This window comes from Trichomonas vaginalis, chromosome V, assembly GCF_026262505.1.
Source record: "Trichomonas vaginalis G3 chromosome V, whole genome shotgun sequence".
Lineage (NCBI taxonomy): Eukaryota > Parabasalia > Trichomonadida > Trichomonadidae > Trichomonas > Trichomonas vaginalis.
Window position 1 is genome coordinate 7,222,785 of NC_067207.1, and position 17,436 is coordinate 7,240,220.

A 17,436-nucleotide genomic window follows, 5' to 3' on the forward strand; every position below is an offset into this window, starting at 1 on the left:
AAATTTATGCCTCTACTTTCAATGTTAACGGTGTATTAGTTGAACCAAGATTTACTTTGAGAGTTAAGGCAAAAATAACGTTTGAAGATGCTATTAAAAGTAAAGCTGACAAAGTTGAACTCGAAGCAACGAACAAAGTTTTGAAATCTCATAAACACAACATCTCCGATATAAATGAACTTCAAGCTACATTAGACAGTAAAGCTGACAAGAACCATACACATAAATCCTTCACTACTGTTAGAGCAGACGACATAATATTGAACTTTGACCTTGGTTCAAGTGCACCATTAGAAAATCCAAGTACAAGCGTAAAAGATACTCTTAACAGTTTAGATAAGAGTTGAAATTGAAAGTCATGCCAGAAACTTTGAAGCACATGAACTACCAACAATGTTAGATAAGAAAGCAGATAAAACTTATGTGGATGCAGAACTAACAAAGAAATTTTCGAAACCAGATACAATGACATTTACAACAGAAATTATAAATGGTGAACCAGCAACTCCATTTGAATTTGTTAGAGGTCTTCAACCAGATACTTTTGAATTTTTCTTGGATAATTCTATTGAACTAACATTACATTATAAAAGTGGAACAAATGCAACATTTCATCCGGGAGATACATTCCAAATGGTATTTAATGACATAAGTTCTTTAGAATATGTTTATAGAGTTATGAGCATATATGATTTAATATATCCTATAGGAGCTGTTTATACGTCTATGAATCCAATAAATCCAAACACTTTATTTGGTGGTAGATGGTATGAAATAGTTGACAGTTTTCCATTCTACACTAATACGCAGTCAATGAAGATGGGAGGTTCAAAGAAAATAGGTATTGAAAACCTTCCTTCACATATGCATAGGTTCAGTGGAAGAACATCTGTGGAAGGAAACCATTCACATTCAATAACAAAAAGAGGTTATACAAATCTTGCAGCGGGTTCGGATAGACAGGGAATGCATAGATATGATATTTCAACTGACCCAGTAGATTCAAGCACAGGTATTTTCTGTGGAACTGCAGGAAATCATACACATGTTGTAGCTGGTATTACAGACCCAGCAGGTAATGGAAAAGATTATATGCCTCCTTATATAACAATGCACGCTTGGATACGAGTTGGTTAAACTCTTTAACTTTACATAAATGAGCTTGAAAGAAGTATTCGAACAACATCCATGGAGGTCATTTAAGAAGTTCAATGAAGCTGCAAAGAGTCGGGGATTTACTAACAGAGCTGAAGTGAAAAGGTTCTTTGACAAAAATGTTGTACATCAAACAAAAATAAACCCTTACGACTACTTTTTACCAATTTACTCCAACACTCCTGACGCATACCAATTTGACACTCTCATTCAAAGCAGAAAAGGAGGACATAAACCATTCCTCATCTTCATAAATGTTAACACTCGTAAAGCATATGCATATCCAATGAAAAATAAAGGAACTCGTGAAGTGTTAAGAGTTTTACAAAAGTTTGTAGCAGAACATAACCCAAGTACTTTAACATCAGACCAAGACAGTGCATACCTCAGCAATGAAATCACAGAATTTCTCATTAAGCATAACATAACTCACTACACTACTGAAGACCATAACCATAACATACTCGGCATCATAAACCGCTTCATAAGGACTCTCAGAGATTTAAACCAAGAGCGAGACTTTACCGAAGAAACAATGAAACATTTTCTCGAAGTATATAATTCCTCAACACATTCTACAACAGGACATACACCAAATTCAATGACACAACAACAAGAAGAAAAGTATATACAAAAGAAACGAAGCCAAACACAAAATATCAGAAATTCAACACAATTTACCCTCATTCCTGGTACAAAAGTTCGTGTAGTTCTTGACGACAAACCGTTGACAAAGAAACGTTTAAGGTTAAGTCGAAATTATTATATCGTAGACTCTACGCAAGGTAATGGATATCTTATAAAAGCTGCCGACGACTCTATTGCGTTTTATCCTCGACATAAATTAGTCGAAAGTAGTAATGGCAAACTTGCTGAAACCATTGACGAAGCAAAGCGAGGAGTGGTTATTGAAATACTTGGCTATAACACAAACGATGACACTTATAAAGTAAGATATGAAGGAGGCGTTGAAGATGTTATACCATCTAAGAACTTGAGAGAGTCGAAGCCAACACATCTGGGACCATTAGAGCGGGAGTACTGGAAAGACAAAAATATGCCAGAAAGAATAAGAAAATTCTTCTAAACTTTTTCATTAGATGTAAATCAGACAAAAATAATTTTAGGTGAAGAGGTGAGATCTCACCTGTTTTTTCACCTCTTTTTTCACCCCGTGAATTTTCATGAATTTTCACAAAGAAAAATAAAGTTAGTTTTATTTTTTTTTATTTTTTTTTTTGTATGTAAGACAAAATGTCAGTCGAAGCAAAAACATTCACGAACAAATCTAATGGTGAAACATTCACAAAAGGCACTTATAACAGTATTGAAGTCTTACGTAGAGACAAGGATGGTTACATTAATGCAACAAAGATGGCAAGAGAAGCAGGAAAGTTAAACCATTTAAACAGATTTCTCAATAGTGCTAAAATGCAGGAAATTCTTGAGTTTTGGTTGAAAGAATACGGTCGAGCCAAAAGTGGCTCAACCTCAAAACAAGCATTTTATGAGCTTACTAAGGGCGTTATGAATGAATTCAAAGGTATTTACATACATGCTGACCTCGTTCATTTTGTTGCTGAATGGTGCTCTGTAAAGTATGCATTTTATGTCAAAGATATTATGGACTCCATAGACAAGAAAGTTCATGAGAAGTTAGATGAAGAAGAACTCGAAGATACAGTGGAGAATGCTAAACCTTTGTTCGAAGAAGAAGTTGGAAAAATGTGTGAAAAACAATTAGAACATGAACGTGAGATATATTATGGTTATAGAGATTCTCCATACGAACTAGACCAATGGGAACAAGAAGATTTAAAGAGAGAATTTAGAGAATATGAACTCGCTAAGATAGCATTTGAAGCTGCAGAAAAGAAGTTAAAAGTTTGGGGTCGTTTTGTAAAAAAATATTGTGAGTAAATGAACCATTTATTTGGCAAAAATAATGTTTAGGTGAAGAGGTGAGATCTCACCTGTTTTCTCACCTCTTTTTTCACCCTCACCGCTTAGCGGCTCAGATTGCTTTAGCTTTCTCGTGAATTTTCATGAATTTTCCCGAAATAAAAAATAAAGTTAGTTTTATTTTTTTTATTTTTTTATTTTGTATAAAAGATATGATTTCAACAATCGGCACAACAACAATTCAAGCCGCGAACGGCGGGACTCTGTCCACAACAACAGCACCAAACTCGTTAGTCATGAATCCTACGTCAATGTTAGTAGAGATGAAAAGCTTCATTCCTTCTTCATATACTTTTGAAACAGAAATCCAGAAGATAAAGCAAGAACTTTTAACAAATAATTTAGACTGTAGTGCGAAAGATGAAGAAAATGAAGAATATCTTTATGAAATGCAGGACATTATTGACCATTTACCCAAATTGCCTGAAATCCAACAACAAAAACTCACTATTCCTGAATTCGACGAAATTGAAGTGAAACCAACTGATTCAGTAGAAATAAAGAAGTTCATACGTAAAGTAAATTATGAATTCCTTGGTTTTCATTGCAACCATAAGGTTATGGACAAAGATTGCGACATGGTATATAAGAATGTTTCTGACATATATAAATCTGAAGAATTTAAGACTTACGATAACTTTGTTTCATTAGTTGCAAAATGTGTTTGGGAAATAAGAGATAAAGATAGAAGAGGCAAAGTATGGAACGAACAAATAAGACCCGCTATGTTTGAGATGAAGAAAACCATTGACGCCTTAGTTGTTTTAGCTGGTTTTATTTCAATGTATAACGCAAAAATGAACCCGCAATGTTCAAAATGTAAGGCAGCAATTAGGAAATATAACTACTCAGTCAAAGAGATAGAAAGAATGAGAAACGACTATGCAGACTTAAAGAAAGAAGCAGAAAAGCCAGCAGAAGATAAAATGAACATGTTAGAATTTCTGAACAAAAACTATCCAACAGCAGAAGATTTCCTTCTATCTGACGTCAAGAAGAAGTATAAAGAAACCTTCGGTATTGTTAAAACTTTTGACATACTGACAGAAGAAATAGAAGCTACGAAATTGTTTAGGATTTCAAATATACATCGTACAATTCATGTAAAACGCTTGTGAAAAAACTGGGGTGAAAAAAGAGGTGAGATCTCACCTCTTCACCTAAACATTATTTTTGCTTTAATTAAATGCTTTCCGGAAACGTCGATGAAAATCATATGGACAAATTATATGAAAAAATTAATAATGATTACCCCTCATTAACCAGGGAAATGACGGATTCTATAGTTCGTAAATTCGATGAAATACAGGATATGTGGTTCGACAGATTCGACATGAACGATAAGGAAAAGAGAAAGAACGATAACAATTTACTTACTAAAAGAATCCTAAAATCTAAAATAGGTGAAGCTTCAACATTTAACACAGTACATAACTTTTACACCGCTGTTTATATTTTCAATAATTTATTTAACGATGAACGAGAAAGAAAAAGTATGTTTAACGGAAGAAATGAATATGATTTTATCCTTTGTGCTGTTCGGGATGTTGACATGAAATTAAAGAAAATATTCTTATTACAAGATGACACGGTTGAAGATGAAGTCAATGAGTTTTTAAATCGTGATTTAAATGAAATTGATGAAGTTATGACCGAATGTTATAAAAAGTTACCCAATGTTATAAAAAGTTCAAGGGGTGAAAAATTAGGTGAGATCTCACCTCTTCACCTAAATTATATTTTTGTTCAAAGCTTCCACGAGAGAAAAGATTCCTCATTCGCTAAGGATTCCAAAAATGAAAAAATCATTGATTTCGGCTGAGAAAAACAGCAAAACCCTTCTTCCACGGGAACAAAGAAATAAAGAAGAAATAAAGAAGAAATAAAGTAAATTTTTTATTTATTCCCGTGGAAGATAGAGCACTTTTATGACACTTTTTATTCACGACAAACAAGACAAACAAAGAAAATAAGAAAATACGGCGCTGTCGCGGTTCGAACCACAGACTCTGACCCCTCCATAACACCACCTTAGACCACTGTGCTACGTAGCCTGTCGACATAAGATTTTATAAATTGCATATTTGACGTAAATTTATTTCCATCTAGCTTCCCACCGCATAAGATATTCATACGTGTTTGTAAGACATTCATTAAAATTCTTTTCTATTGCATCTAATCTTGCGTTATTTTTTTCAATAGCTTGTCTGTATTCTTCATCATCTCCAGCAGTGTTTGGGTCTTCACGTTTAAAATATTCATTGTTAACCAATTTTTTATCTACAAATTTTATTAGTGTTTGATTCACTTCGTTATGATAACGGTCATATTCTTTCAATACGTAAGTGAAGACAAAATGCGTCGTACCTTCAATCTTAAAGCTTAAAGAACTTTCAACACAGTTTTGAGGGTCTGTCAGTGCGTCAATGAGATAGTATTCGAAGTCAGTCAATAATCTTTTTAAAGTCATTTCATACAGGATAAAATTTAATGTTGTGAAGAAATAGTGTTTATCTCAGAAAAAATAACGCTAATTTTATTTTTATTTATTTTTTTATTTTGTATGTAAAGACAGTAATGACAACATCAGAGAACACAACAACAGTTATAGTCCATGAAGCAATAAATGAAGAATACGAGTACATACAGTTTAACAAACAACTCCGTCTCATTCGTTCGGTCAAAGACGATATGTACCAAATGCAAAGTATTTTGACAGCATGTTTTGCTCCAGACACTAAACACGCAGACGATGGTTCAAAAACCAAAGCACACAAGAACTTTTGAGTGAAGCACAGCGAGACCGACTTTTTTCTGAAAACAGTGAAGAACAGCGAGACCGACTTCCTTCAGGGTCGCCTAAAACTCATGAAAACAGTGAAATTTCTCTAGACCGACTTTTATCGGCCTGCATAAAACACATGAAAATCGTAAAAATTTGCCAATAAATTTAAGAGGTTGGTATGTACATAGACTTCTTGTAAATGCTGTTGCAATGTGGGCTTCTCCTCGTTATGCTGGCATGTTTACAGACTTCTTGACGAAATTCATAGACAAGAACGTGAAGAGATGGAAAAGAAACTTCAAGCAAAAGATGAAGTCATTGAATCAAAGACAAAAGCATACAGAAAAGAATACCACGTTCGTACCAAAAGGAAAGGAAAAGAACTATAAGTATATGATTTATACTGAAGAGATGGAAAATGAAGAAGACAGAGATATGGTTATGTTGCATTTAGTCAGAAGAAACAACAAAAGCTTTTACGACCTTGCTAAGATTTACAAATCTGACAGAAACTGGTTCTATCGTGAAAACTTACCGATTTCAATGACACCGAATGAGCAAATAAAGGAAATTGTCAAAAATACTCTTCCTCAAACACACTATGACATCAAAGGTTGCACAATACTTACATTCAAAGAAGACTTACTATTGTTAAAGGAAAAAATAACAGAGTATTTCGATAACTTCAAAGAGGAAGAATGAAAATCTAAGCTAATTTTATTATTTTTTTTATAAAATTTTATCTCATATGAAAGAACATGAATTTAGAATATTCGGAACTCATGACAGAAGAGGAGAACGAACAGCATGTAAAAGATTATGCAAAATTTATGAAGACATACAAAGCATTTAAACAATATCTAAATGCTTCTAAAGATTATGCAAAATTTCTGAAGGTATATAAAGCTTATGAAAAAGCGTATGAAAAGTTTATACATTGGGGAATTGTTGTAAAATATCCATATGAAGACTAACCAAAAATATATTTTTGCTTAAATAGCTTCAGGGTCAATTTCTTCAACCATTTCACTTCCTTCGTCAATGTCAATTGAAGCTTCTTCAACCTTTGGTAAGAATTTCTGTATAACATCTTTGTTCGTTATTGTCTTCAGAGATGAAGGATAATATTTCACATTTGTTTCACCCTTCTTATATTCTTTCTGTTCGGAAAGATTCATAGCAATACTGAAGAAGTCAATGTTAGAGTTCTTTATGACAGTATAATGAGTATCTTTGACATTCACGAAGAAACTCTTTTGTTTCAAAACTACTGCTAACTCTTGTGAAGTATAACGTTTGCGGTCAATGACGATAGCTAATGGTCTGACATACTGACCAAACTTAGATTCTTTCACAAACTTCTTGTTAAAGATAACATTAACATTTGAAGCATTATTGAACTCATTCTTGATGGCATTAGCGAGAGCATTGTATGAAAAGAACTTGCAATCTTGCATGTGTTTCATTAAAATAAAAATATTAAATTATTTTGAAAAATAACTTAAAAAAAATCTAATCTAATTTTTTCAAAAATATTTTTTTATTTCCTACTAAAGATGTATCGGAAGTTGTCTAAGTTAGAACACTCGGAAATAAAACAACTTCTTACAGAAGCTAACATAGATGTTGCAAAGCATTACGCAACAAACAAAAAACACTCGCTGACTTCATTAAGACTATAATGGTGCAATAAGTTATGATAGAATTCATGATTACATTAATAACAAAACTTTTCCTTTAAATGACGTTGCTATTGACTTATATCATAGACGTTTCAATATCATGAGTAAGAAGAGAAATGTTTGACATAACAAATGCGAACGTTGGTCATACTCGTAAAGCTCTTTCACATGATGTTTCGTCAAAGAAATGTTTGACATAACAAATGCGAACGTTGGTGAAACAAGAAGAAGAGACGACACACTGAAACAACAGAGAAGAGAGATGTTTAAGAGCGCTATAGAACAAGTTCGCAAAGCTAACGATGTCATTCGTTCCATTGACGACAAACCAAAAGAAGGTGAGAGATGGTTAAAGAAAGATGAAGAGAATAGGAAGAGAAATGTGAAGTCAGGCAATAGACTCATTGACTTTAACATCGAAGCTTTAGATGAACCAAACAGAGACTACTTACACAAACATTTCGGTAAGGTTTTCATGAGACTCTTAGAGAAGATTAAAATAAACTCACAACAGAGATGGATGGTATGTTATAAACTTGGTGGAAAGTATGAATGTTCTACGTTAAACCTCAATAATATTGGAAACATTACTACATCAGCTCTTGAAGGAGAACTTTATATCAGAGATAGAAGCAAATGCTGCAGGTATTGTTGAAATGCACTATGACTTCTTCTTGACAAACATAAAGAATCTTACCGAAATAAAGATGTATGATTTAACAGAATATGAAGGCTTAACGATGTCAGATGTAAAGAAAGGCAAACCAAAAAAGAGACCATATAGAGATGAAAGCACACTGACAAATGACCAGAAAGCCATTTTGGAAGCTCTTAAGCAAACAGGAAACCCAGCACTTATAGAAAGCTTTTGGAAAGATAATGGTGAAAAGAAGTTTTATAAGAAGAGAAGCGGTCAGTTCTGGAAGTATCTTTGCACATTACCTATAAATCTTGAACGCTACCAAATCTTCAATGAACTGAACAAAAGAACTGCAACACTTATGACAGAAGACAATTGTTTCGTTTATGCTTGCATTCAGGCTGGAGTAGATGGAGAGACTATTGACCACATGAGAGAAGTCATTCGTGTTAGAGACTTTCCTCAAAGTAAAGTACAAGAAATTTCTGACGCAACAGGTATAGCATTTAATGTTACCATTGGTTACTTTCAATGACTCAAGACATAATGAAATAAAGAGATACATACCAAAAGAATGTGAAACTGTTAGAACTATTGACTTACTTCTTGTTGAAGACCACTACATGCTAAACGAAAGATTACCAATGACAACATATTTCATTCGCAACTATATAGAAATTCTCAAAGCTTGTGGTGGAATGAACATTGAGAAACAGATGAAATATATACAAAGAGAGAGAACAAATATGTAGTTCGTTATGATAGAACAACCCGCTATGGGATGTTATGAAAACATTGTGGGAGTGCAAATATTTCGAACCTATTTCTTATGGAGAACTTTTCACATATACGACTGACTTATATAAACAGAACCTTGCACCATTTAAAGATTTGACATATGCTCCAAAGTATTGTGTACAACTGAAGAAGAAAGCAGAGTCAAAAGAAGTAAATAAAAATAAGTGCAAGTTCATTCCTGAGCACGTTTTCTTTGCTGACTTTGAGTGTAGTACCGATGGCTTTCATAAAGCTTTTAACATATGTTACGACAATGAAGATGGTTCAGTGAGTGAAAGCATTTGGGGTCAGAACTGTGCAACAGAATTTTTGGAACGACTTCCTGACAAGAGTTTAATATATTTCCATAACCTCAGTTATGATATAAACTTCATCTTAAGACACATGACAGAAGTGAAAGGAACTCCCATCATTAAAGGTTCACGAACAATGCAAATAACTGGCTTATATAAAGGAAGGGCAATTATTATAAAAGACTCTTACAGTGTTATAAATAAGAAGCTTAAACTATTTCCTGCTATGTTTAACTTACAAACAGGACCGAAAGAAGTATTTCCATATAACTACTACAGCAGTGTTTTGTTAGCAAATGACAACAGAACTGGTGTCATTTCTGAAGCATGTAAGTTTGTCAAGGATGCAGATACGTTCATGAAGAACATAGATTCCATCAAAGGTTGCAGAATAGATGAGAACCACTTCGACTTAGAAAAGTATAGCACATTTTATTGCAAACAAGATGTAAGAATTTTAAGAGAAGGTTTTGTTAAGTTCCGCAATGACATATTGAAAGAATTTGATTTAAACGTTTATGACTACGTTAGTATTTTGTTCTATTGCTAACAAATTGTTTGAGAACAGAGTGTACTTCCCGAATGGAAATTTATATGACCTCTCAAATAAACCAAGAGAATTTATTTCGAGATGCATTCAAGGTGGAAGATGTATGTTGTCAGATAACATTAAACAAAAGAGCGAAAAGAAACTCATTGCTGATTTCGACGCTGTTTCATTATATCCATCCGCTATAGCAAGACTTTATACTTTAGAAGGTATTCCAAAGGTTATGAAGAAAGAAATGTTAAGCACAGAGTATCTCATGAGACATTTATTTGATGACGACCAAAAGGAACCCATTGGTGAAAAGTTTATGTCTGGCTTCTTTGTTCTCATTAAGATAACAGAGATTGGAATACATAGACACTTTCCTTTAATAGTTTGTGACCCTGAACTAAATCCAGAACTTAATGTTCCCAGAAGTTCAAACACTTGCTGTTTAATGTATGTTGACCATATAACATTACAAGACCTCATAAAATATCAAGGTGTCAAATGTGAAGTGTTGCAAGGATACTATTACGATGGAAACAGAGATATTAGAATAAGAGATGAAGTAAAGAAGTTGTTTGAGTTAAGGTTAAAGTATAAGAAAGAAGGAAATCCTTTGCAAGAAAATATAAAGCTCATTCTGAACAGTATTTATGGCAAAACTATTCTATCTCCTATTGAGTCAAAAATAACCATAGTAAATGACAAAGATGCTATAAGATATGCCATCAGAAACTACAACCATATAGTGAAGTTCGAAGGTTTGGATGGTTCAGATAAAACTATTTTCAAGCTAACGAAAAGTATTTGCAGACACTTTAACTTCTGTCCACTTGGTGTTAACATTCTGTCTATGTCGAAGAGAATAATGTGTGAAGTATTCTGTACTGCTGAGGACTTAGGAATGGACATCTTTTATAGCGATACCGACAGTATGCATCTCTACAATGAAGATATCCCTCGTTTAGCTGAAGAGTTTGAGAAACGTTATGGAAGAGTTCTCATTGGTAAAAACCTTGGTCAATTTCATAGCGACTTTGCAGAAATCACACCTGGAAAACAAAGTTTAGCATACAAGTCAATATTTTGTGGAAAGAAGACTTACATAGACTTACTCACGAATGATTTAAATGAAGTTGCATTTCACTGCAGAATGAAAGGCGTGAAGCAAGATGTTATTGCTTTAACCGCTAATGAAATGTTTCCTGACTCTGTTCAGTGTTTCTATGATGAAGATAAAGGTTTAATGGTTCCGCAAGGAAAATTTGACAAAGACTCTGAGTTCAGTTTAATGAAACTTTACAAAGCACTTTATGACGGTCAAGAGATTGGATTTGACTTATGTAAGTCTGCTACACCTGCATTTGACGAGAAGTTTAACTTCTCAATAACGACTAAAACAAGCTTTATTCGTAAGTTGAAGTTCTGAGGTCATTTATTTTTGTCAGCAATGAGGTCATTCGTGATAAAAATAAGCCGCTAGCGGCAAGGGCGAAGCCCATGAGGTCATTTACAATACTGCGATGGTAGAGTTTAAGAGTTGTGCTTCAATGTAGAGACAGTCCTTATGGTCTGGAGGTAGCAAAACAGGTGCTTTATGGTCATGAGTGGAGAACATGTCTATCCAAAACTCACGATTGAAGCCAGTAAGCTTGTAATACTTAGGATTTGGCAGTGGTGAAGTTCTTGTATGACCAATGAACTCATTTTCAACTCCCTTACTTAAGTTTGAATATAATATAGCTTGCTTTCTATCCCAAATGCCAGGTGTTACAATCTTTGAAAATTCATTTTTCCTCGGAAGCATTGCATAATAATTGAAAACATTTTTGAAGTCATCATTTGGTTCAGAGATTTGAAATCTTATACGTAATGGATTTTTTTCTTTTAGCGACTTCATTGAATGGTGAGAATACAATGAATTGACAGTCATGAGTTCCATCTTCATTTTCATTAAATTCATAATGAAAGTCTATAAGTTGTGGCCGACTACCTTCTTCCTTCAGTTGTGCAAGAAACTCACGTAAAGGCTGTAAAGTTTGTACTTCAATGTTGAACTTTTTCTCGAACATCTCATTAAATGAAATCATACATTGCAACAATGTTGTATCGTCTTTAAAGTATTTGTATATGTGAATGTTTTGGGCGCTTAAAGACTGTTCGTCATTTTCTATCTCGACTTGAAGTATAAAGTCAACCTTTCTGAAAGCACGTGTTATATACATAGATGTTATGCCAATGTACTTCTCTTCATTTATGTTCACAATCCAGTCTGTTGGAAACTTAAACGTTACTCTGTTCCCCTTTATTTTGACGTCAGGGTTTTCACTACTGAACGCAACAGATAAAGGTATTTGTCTATACATTTAATTCGGATAAAAATAAACCATTTACTCTTTCTTTGCTTCAGCTTCTTTAGCTTTTGCTTCAGCTTCTTCTCTAGCTTTCTTCGCCAGCAAACGTGGGTTCTTTTGTCTTCCAGCAGCTAATGCAGCAAGTTGTTTTTCACTAAGTTTTCTCTTTGGTCTCTCTGGCTTTTGTTCTTGTTTTTGTTCCTTCAGTTCGGATAAAATTTGCTCACGAATTTCTTTCTTCAATGCTTCAACATCTATGACCCCTTGGGTCTTGTCCGTAGGGCTTGTCTGAGTCATTTGACTGCAGATAAAAAACAAAATTAAAACTTTAACCGATGTAAAATGAGCTTGTCAAAATCAGAGCGAGAGTCTATTATATTAAATGACGCCAGAGGAATACAACATCCTTTCTATTACGTAAGTCAGAGTAAAGATGGTAAAATATACGTAAGAAAAAGAAAGGTTCCATTAGCGAATGCAGAAAGCGACAACATTAAGGTGTATGGCAAGGGTGAAGTCCACGAAGCCCATTAAGCCTTCTATTCAAACTGAAAAGTCAATAGAACAAGAAGAAAAGAAGCCAGATGTACTTTCAATAACGAACCAAGAGCTTATTGCAAAGTTTGTGAATTTCATTGAAAACAAACCGAGTCAAAGAACCCTGACCCGCCAGTGAAAGAAGTTGAGACAAAAGAGAATGTACAGTTCATTGAAAATGTCAAGAAACAACTTCCACCACGAATGCCAAGAAGAAGAGTGAGAATAATGAAGTAAATAGATATTTTTATCCGAAGTAAATACATGCAGAACGAACAGTTAAACGAATTTACTCCAGCAGAGCATATTCATCAGATTCGCTCATATTTCGATATCATAGACAATGCAGTTCAAATTGGTGACACTAATAGAAAATATTCTGACGCAAAGATTCCATCACAACCTGGAACTGCTAAAGATAACACATGGGTAACATTCAATCTCTCACCTCCTGGTGAAAATATGTTGGACCTTTACAATACATTCATTACGTATAAAATGGAAGGTCAATTTATTGTAGATAAAGAAATTGGTTCAGGTTCCAATAAAACAAACCCACCAGGATTTTGGATTGGTTTCGATGACGCTTTCTATGCAGTTGCTGGATATCAAATCCTTGCAAATGGTCGTATCGTATATTCTCAAGACAACGCAAGAGAAGAAGCATATATAACTTCAAACTCACAAACTACCGAACAAATAAAGAAAGTAGATGTTTTCTCAAAGACTCGACATGAAGATGTATGGAGTCATTCGGGAACATGCAGAACAGGACAAATTGTTAGTGGTCCAATTACAGCAGGAAAATCATTTGATTTTAAGCTTCGTTTAAGAATTCCTGTTAGAAGATTCCTTCCATTAGAAGCTATTCGATTTATTCCAGCTTTTGCAGGAAACATTCAGCTTAAAGTAAAGTTCAGTAGCGACGCCTTACAATGCACATCTATATCTGTAAATGATATCATTGCTTTCAATCCAACTCTTAAAGTTGCATTTGCTTCAGATTCAAATCCACCGACAAATAAATTTGTTCCATGGAATGAACCATTCACTATGATAACGAAGGCAGTAGAAGCTAGTGGAACAGTTACTATTACAACTGTAACCCAGCAACTATTTCGAACAAAGATGGATTTTAATGAATGTTTCATTCATCCAAAGTCATTCTCTTTAGACCCTAACATTTATACAGAACTTGTAGAACATTATACAAACGAGGCTTTATGTTTTCCTGTTAAAGTTATGGATTGGATTCCTATGGACGGTTCATTCTCAAAGAATACAGATAGTTCAAGTGCAACATTTACAGCAGCTTATACGCCTATTAATGTTAAAAGTATTTGGGCACTATTTAGAAAGAAAGACAACTATTATGTTAATTTTGAGAACCCTAAGTTTAAATATCTTCAGCTTTCCATGGGAGCTTATGGAAATATGCCTGCAGAACCCGAAAAATCATATGGACCTGTATTTTATGAAATGGTTGCGAACGCTTGCAATACAAACAATGATATGATAGGATTTAATGAAGATGTTATGAGGTCATTGGTGGATGATGGTAGTGTGGAACATAAATGGGATAGTTATGACAACACACATTTCTTATGTGGTTTTCCAACAGAAGTGGACTTTTGCTTCCAGCAAGGTCAAACATCTACTGCTCCAATAACATACAAATTGTCTGTTAAAGGACCTATTGAACTAGCAACTGAAAATGTACCAAAGCCACTTATTGGATTTATGAGGGATTGTTGCTTTGCCATTCAGGTGCGTGCTAATGGAATCCCAATAATAAGATTAGATGACTATAACTTAGCTACGGACGACAGTGAGGAATAAAGGATGAACGTTTATTTTTAAAGCTTATAAATGAGTTCTTCATCAAGCTCTCGTGAACCTTCACCATCTATGAAACAAACTTTACCAAACGATTATGGAGCACCTATTGAATATTTCTTACGAGCTGCACAATGGCAAAGAGCAGTCTCACCAAGGTTAGGTGTTCCACCAGCTCCTGTCAAAAATAGCATTTGGTCAAGTCCTTATATAAAATATGGTCTCCCACTAGGTTTGCTAGCTACAGCAGGAGCAGTTATGATGTTGAAAAGAAATAAAGCAAATGTTGTAAATAATACTGAAGTAGCTGAAGTTAAACAAACTCCGACACCTTCACAAGCAAAACCTTCAATGACTCCTGAACCTATGGAAGTACAAACTCCTGTTCAAAAGTCAACTCCTAAACCGACTCCAACATTTAAACCAGAACCTACTCCTCAAATAAATCGTAAAACTCCTGCGTTTCCTTACTGAAAAAATAACGTTATTTTTATTTAATATTAAAATTTTTATTTGATTGAAATGACAAATAAAGTCACTGAAGCAATGAAACAAAAGTTTTTGGTAGAATACATTAAATCAGGAACTATTCCGGAAGGTTTTTACATTCATACTATGAAGGATGGTAGAGTTCAGTTTAGAAAGATAAAGCAACCATTAGATAGAGAAGGTATATTAGGAAGATTAAACTTCATGAGGACAACATTGCTGAACTTAGGAAGAAGTTAGAAGAGTTGGAGAAAGGAAGAGAGTTATAAAGCAATGAATTCAACAGGGTGAAAAAACAGGTGAAAAAAGAGGTGAGATCTCACCGCTTCACCTAAATTTATTTTTGCGCTATGTTTTCATACGTGTGGGAGTGGTGATATCATTTATTTTTTTATTTTATTTTTTATTTTATTTTTTATTTTATTTTTATATAAATGACGAAAACTATTGAGATAACAAACTACAACGGTCATGAGTTCAAGAATTTGTTCTTCGTTCCTCGTGAAAATACATTCTATCAGATACGAGGGAGAAAGGGTAAAGTTAGTTTGAGCGTTTATGACTACAAACATAATGGAGATTTATACAAGCAATACGATACAAACGGTAAACGTGTTTCATTAGCTTTGTCAAAACTTACTAACATTTATTTTGACAGTGAACTTTGACCTATATGAAGAAGAAAGTGAGTCAGAAGATTATGAGCTGTTATGTGAAGCACAGCAATGGGAAGCGCTGCAATACTTTTGTAAGTGAGAACGTTTATTTTTACAGTAGTGAAGTCATTTGTGAAAACGTTAGTGAAGTGAAGTGGTTGGCGGCTTTGTAAATATTTAATGTTAAGTTAGTGTTGTCGTTTGTGTTGTAAAATATATGTTAACGGTTTTATAAAGTGTCAAATTCACATATAATGGGTATGGTGGAACGCAGTGCCTCCGTACACATGATATGTATACTAACTAACTAACATATATAATTTGTGAAAAGTGACACATTATATCTTTCTTTGAGTTCGCTCCTGACAAAGAACTTAGTTCCAGGAATACAGAAGACTTCTGTGCGTTGGAAAAGCTGATGTCCTGGAACGAATTTGGCAATTAGAGACTTCTTTTTTCCGAATTGTTCAGGAGTTTTCATGACGACAGTAACAACATCTCCATCTGCGAGGTCTTGTTGTTGTTCGGAAAGGTAAAGAGCAATGATATGAATGGTTGCTGCGTTGAATTCGAGAAAGTCGAATTCAAATTGTGTTGTCGTATAACATTCAAACCATTTTGTACAGTTGTCTCCGAACTCGTCAACGTATTCATCTTCGTCATATCCGTAACTAAAGACTTGGAATTCGGCAATTCTCGTGTCGAATGACCGTTGGATGTAACGAGGAAGATTTTGACGAACTTGGTATAAAGTTCTCAACATTATAAGCTTAGTAAATGTTGGAAAATACTGAACTAAGACATCGCTAAGCTCAATTGGACTTGGAATTGTCTTAGTAAGTTCAATTGAACTAGTAATTGCTTTGTTCAGAACTTCACAGAACTGAGTATTGTATGTAGCGTCTGGCTGTGTGTTTTCTTCGGCGTCTTTGAGATATTTAGAGCAAATTTGTTGAAGAATTTCTCTTAATTCGCTGTTAGACTTTTTGGTGGTTATTCTAACCGCTGTGCCAGTTCTTGGAGGTTGTGGGGCTTTGGCTTTGGTTAGCGGTTGAGAATTGTTAATGTTTGAATTGTGGTTAACAGCGTTGGCTTCCATTAGATAAAAATGAACTGACCAAAAAAGACAGATATTTAAATATTTGAGATAAACCGTTTTCGTCAACGGTAACACCCTCTATTTTTTTATTTTATTTAATAGTTACCGTTGGAAAAACGGTTTATCTCAAATATTGAAGGAACTATTGTTGTAAACAGAAATTCATCAAAAGTGACACATCAGAAAAGCTAAAATATTGAATTTTTGGAACTTTTGATAGAGCACGTTTTTAAATATTAATTAAAGTAAATGTATATTTTGTAAAGATTCTTTTTAATAAAAAAATAAAATTTTGAAGAAGAACACAAAATCTTCTGAAAAATAATATCACATAAACTCATATTATTTTCTAATATATAACTATTTGATATAAAAATCAAATTCAATGATCTTAAAAGCGAAGGATAAACCTCAAAATTTACGAATATAATGAGTGGGAATATAATGCTTATCTATCATAAAACCATATGAAATATTAATTTTTGCTTTACGCCTAATTTTTGACGACAATTAGCAAAAAATGTTAAATGTTAACACTCAGTCCATTTGAATATGAAAAATAAAATTGACTTTGATTAAATGTTTTTATTTATCATGCAATTCTTCTTGCGACCA

At 33.9% G+C, this 17,436-nt stretch overlaps 13 protein-coding genes and 3 pseudogenes across 16 annotated transcripts, besides 4 other annotated features; 11 read left to right on the top strand and 5 right to left on the bottom strand.

Annotated features, from left to right (window-relative positions):
* Window positions 1–16,027: part of a mobile genetic element that runs on past the window's edge.
* On the top strand, window positions 466–1,137 carry TVAGG3_0293460 (ATP binding; the record flags this gene model as incomplete). Its single annotated transcript, XM_051229176.1, has 1 exon — window positions 466–1,137. The coding sequence occupies one exon, from the start codon at window positions 466–468 to the stop codon at window positions 1,135–1,137; it is 672 nt and encodes a 223-aa protein (XP_051098906.1).
* TVAGG3_0293470 (integrase core domain containing protein family) lies at window positions 1,157–1,895 on the top strand (the record flags this gene model as incomplete). The annotated part of the gene is made up of 1 exon (XM_051229177.1): window positions 1,157–1,895. A coding segment is annotated over one exon (739 nt), but the record flags the coding sequence as incomplete, so codon positions are not given.
* TVAGG3_0293480 (uncharacterized protein) lies at window positions 2,410–3,075 on the top strand (the record flags this gene model as incomplete). The annotated part of the gene is made up of 1 exon (XM_051229178.1): window positions 2,410–3,075. The coding sequence occupies one exon, from the start codon at window positions 2,410–2,412 to the stop codon at window positions 3,073–3,075; it is 666 nt and encodes a 221-aa protein (XP_051098908.1).
* TVAGG3_0293490 (organellar and viral DNA polymerase type B) lies at window positions 3,270–4,134 on the top strand (the record flags this gene model as incomplete). Its single annotated transcript, XM_051229179.1, has 1 exon — window positions 3,270–4,134. A coding segment is annotated over one exon (865 nt), but the record flags the coding sequence as incomplete, so codon positions are not given.
* TVAGG3_0293500 (uncharacterized protein) lies at window positions 4,388–4,939 on the top strand (the record flags this gene model as incomplete). Its single annotated transcript, XM_051229180.1, has 1 exon — window positions 4,388–4,939. One exon carries the CDS (start codon window positions 4,388–4,390, stop codon window positions 4,937–4,939), a length of 552 nt encoding a protein of 183 aa, XP_051098910.1.
* Window positions 5,213–5,587, bottom strand: TVAGG3_0293510 (uncharacterized protein; the record flags this gene model as incomplete). Its single annotated transcript, XM_001292464.1, has 1 exon — window positions 5,213–5,587. The coding sequence occupies one exon, from the start codon at window positions 5,585–5,587 to the stop codon at window positions 5,213–5,215; it is 375 nt and encodes a 124-aa protein (XP_001292465.1).
* TVAGG3_0293520 lies at window positions 5,695–6,553 on the top strand (annotated as a pseudogene). Its single transcript has one exon. A coding segment is annotated over exon 1 (859 nt).
* TVAGG3_0293530 (uncharacterized protein) lies at window positions 6,895–7,368 on the bottom strand (the record flags this gene model as incomplete). Its single annotated transcript, XM_051229181.1, has 1 exon — window positions 6,895–7,368. One exon carries the CDS (start codon window positions 7,366–7,368, stop codon window positions 6,895–6,897), a length of 474 nt encoding a protein of 157 aa, XP_051098911.1.
* Window positions 7,701–8,990, top strand: TVAGG3_0293540 (annotated as a pseudogene). The gene has a single exon. A coding segment is annotated over exon 1 (1,290 nt).
* Window positions 10,302–11,262, top strand: TVAGG3_0293550 (organellar and viral DNA polymerase type B; the record flags this gene model as incomplete). The annotated part of the gene is made up of 1 exon (XM_051229182.1): window positions 10,302–11,262. A coding segment is annotated over one exon (961 nt), but the record flags the coding sequence as incomplete, so codon positions are not given.
* TVAGG3_0293560 lies at window positions 11,364–12,216 on the bottom strand (annotated as a pseudogene). The gene has a single exon. A coding segment is annotated over exon 1 (853 nt).
* TVAGG3_0293570 (uncharacterized protein) lies at window positions 12,241–12,501 on the bottom strand (the record flags this gene model as incomplete). Its single annotated transcript, XM_051229183.1, has 1 exon — window positions 12,241–12,501. The coding sequence occupies one exon, from the start codon at window positions 12,499–12,501 to the stop codon at window positions 12,241–12,243; it is 261 nt and encodes an 86-aa protein (XP_051098913.1).
* Window positions 13,240–13,992, top strand: TVAGG3_0293580 (uncharacterized protein; the record flags this gene model as incomplete). The annotated part of the gene is made up of 1 exon (XM_051229184.1): window positions 13,240–13,992. A coding segment is annotated over one exon (753 nt), but the record flags the coding sequence as incomplete, so codon positions are not given.
* Window positions 14,278–14,580, top strand: TVAGG3_0293590 (uncharacterized protein; the record flags this gene model as incomplete). Its single annotated transcript, XM_051229185.1, has 1 exon — window positions 14,278–14,580. The coding sequence occupies one exon, from the start codon at window positions 14,278–14,280 to the stop codon at window positions 14,578–14,580; it is 303 nt and encodes a 100-aa protein (XP_051098915.1).
* Window positions 14,611–15,051, top strand: TVAGG3_0293600 (repellent protein 1 family; the record flags this gene model as incomplete). The annotated part of the gene is made up of 1 exon (XM_051229186.1): window positions 14,611–15,051. The coding sequence occupies one exon, from the start codon at window positions 14,611–14,613 to the stop codon at window positions 15,049–15,051; it is 441 nt and encodes a 146-aa protein (XP_051098916.1).
* Window positions 15,319–16,027: a terminal%2Cinverted (terminal inverted repeat of Maverick-1B transposon ID:TVAGG3_0293390).
* Window positions 16,028–16,029: 2 nt separating this feature from the next.
* Window positions 16,030–16,821, bottom strand: TVAGG3_0293610 (uncharacterized protein; the record flags this gene model as incomplete). Its single annotated transcript, XM_001287302.2, has 1 exon — window positions 16,030–16,821. One exon carries the CDS (start codon window positions 16,819–16,821, stop codon window positions 16,030–16,032), a length of 792 nt encoding a protein of 263 aa, XP_001287303.2.
* A 146-nt stretch (window positions 16,822–16,967) lies between these two features.
* Window positions 16,968–17,005: a mobile genetic element.
* Window positions 16,968–17,005: a terminal%2Cinverted (terminal inverted repeat of Banshee-A3 transposon ID:TVAGG3_0293620).
* Window positions 17,006–17,436: the final 431 nt, after the last annotated feature.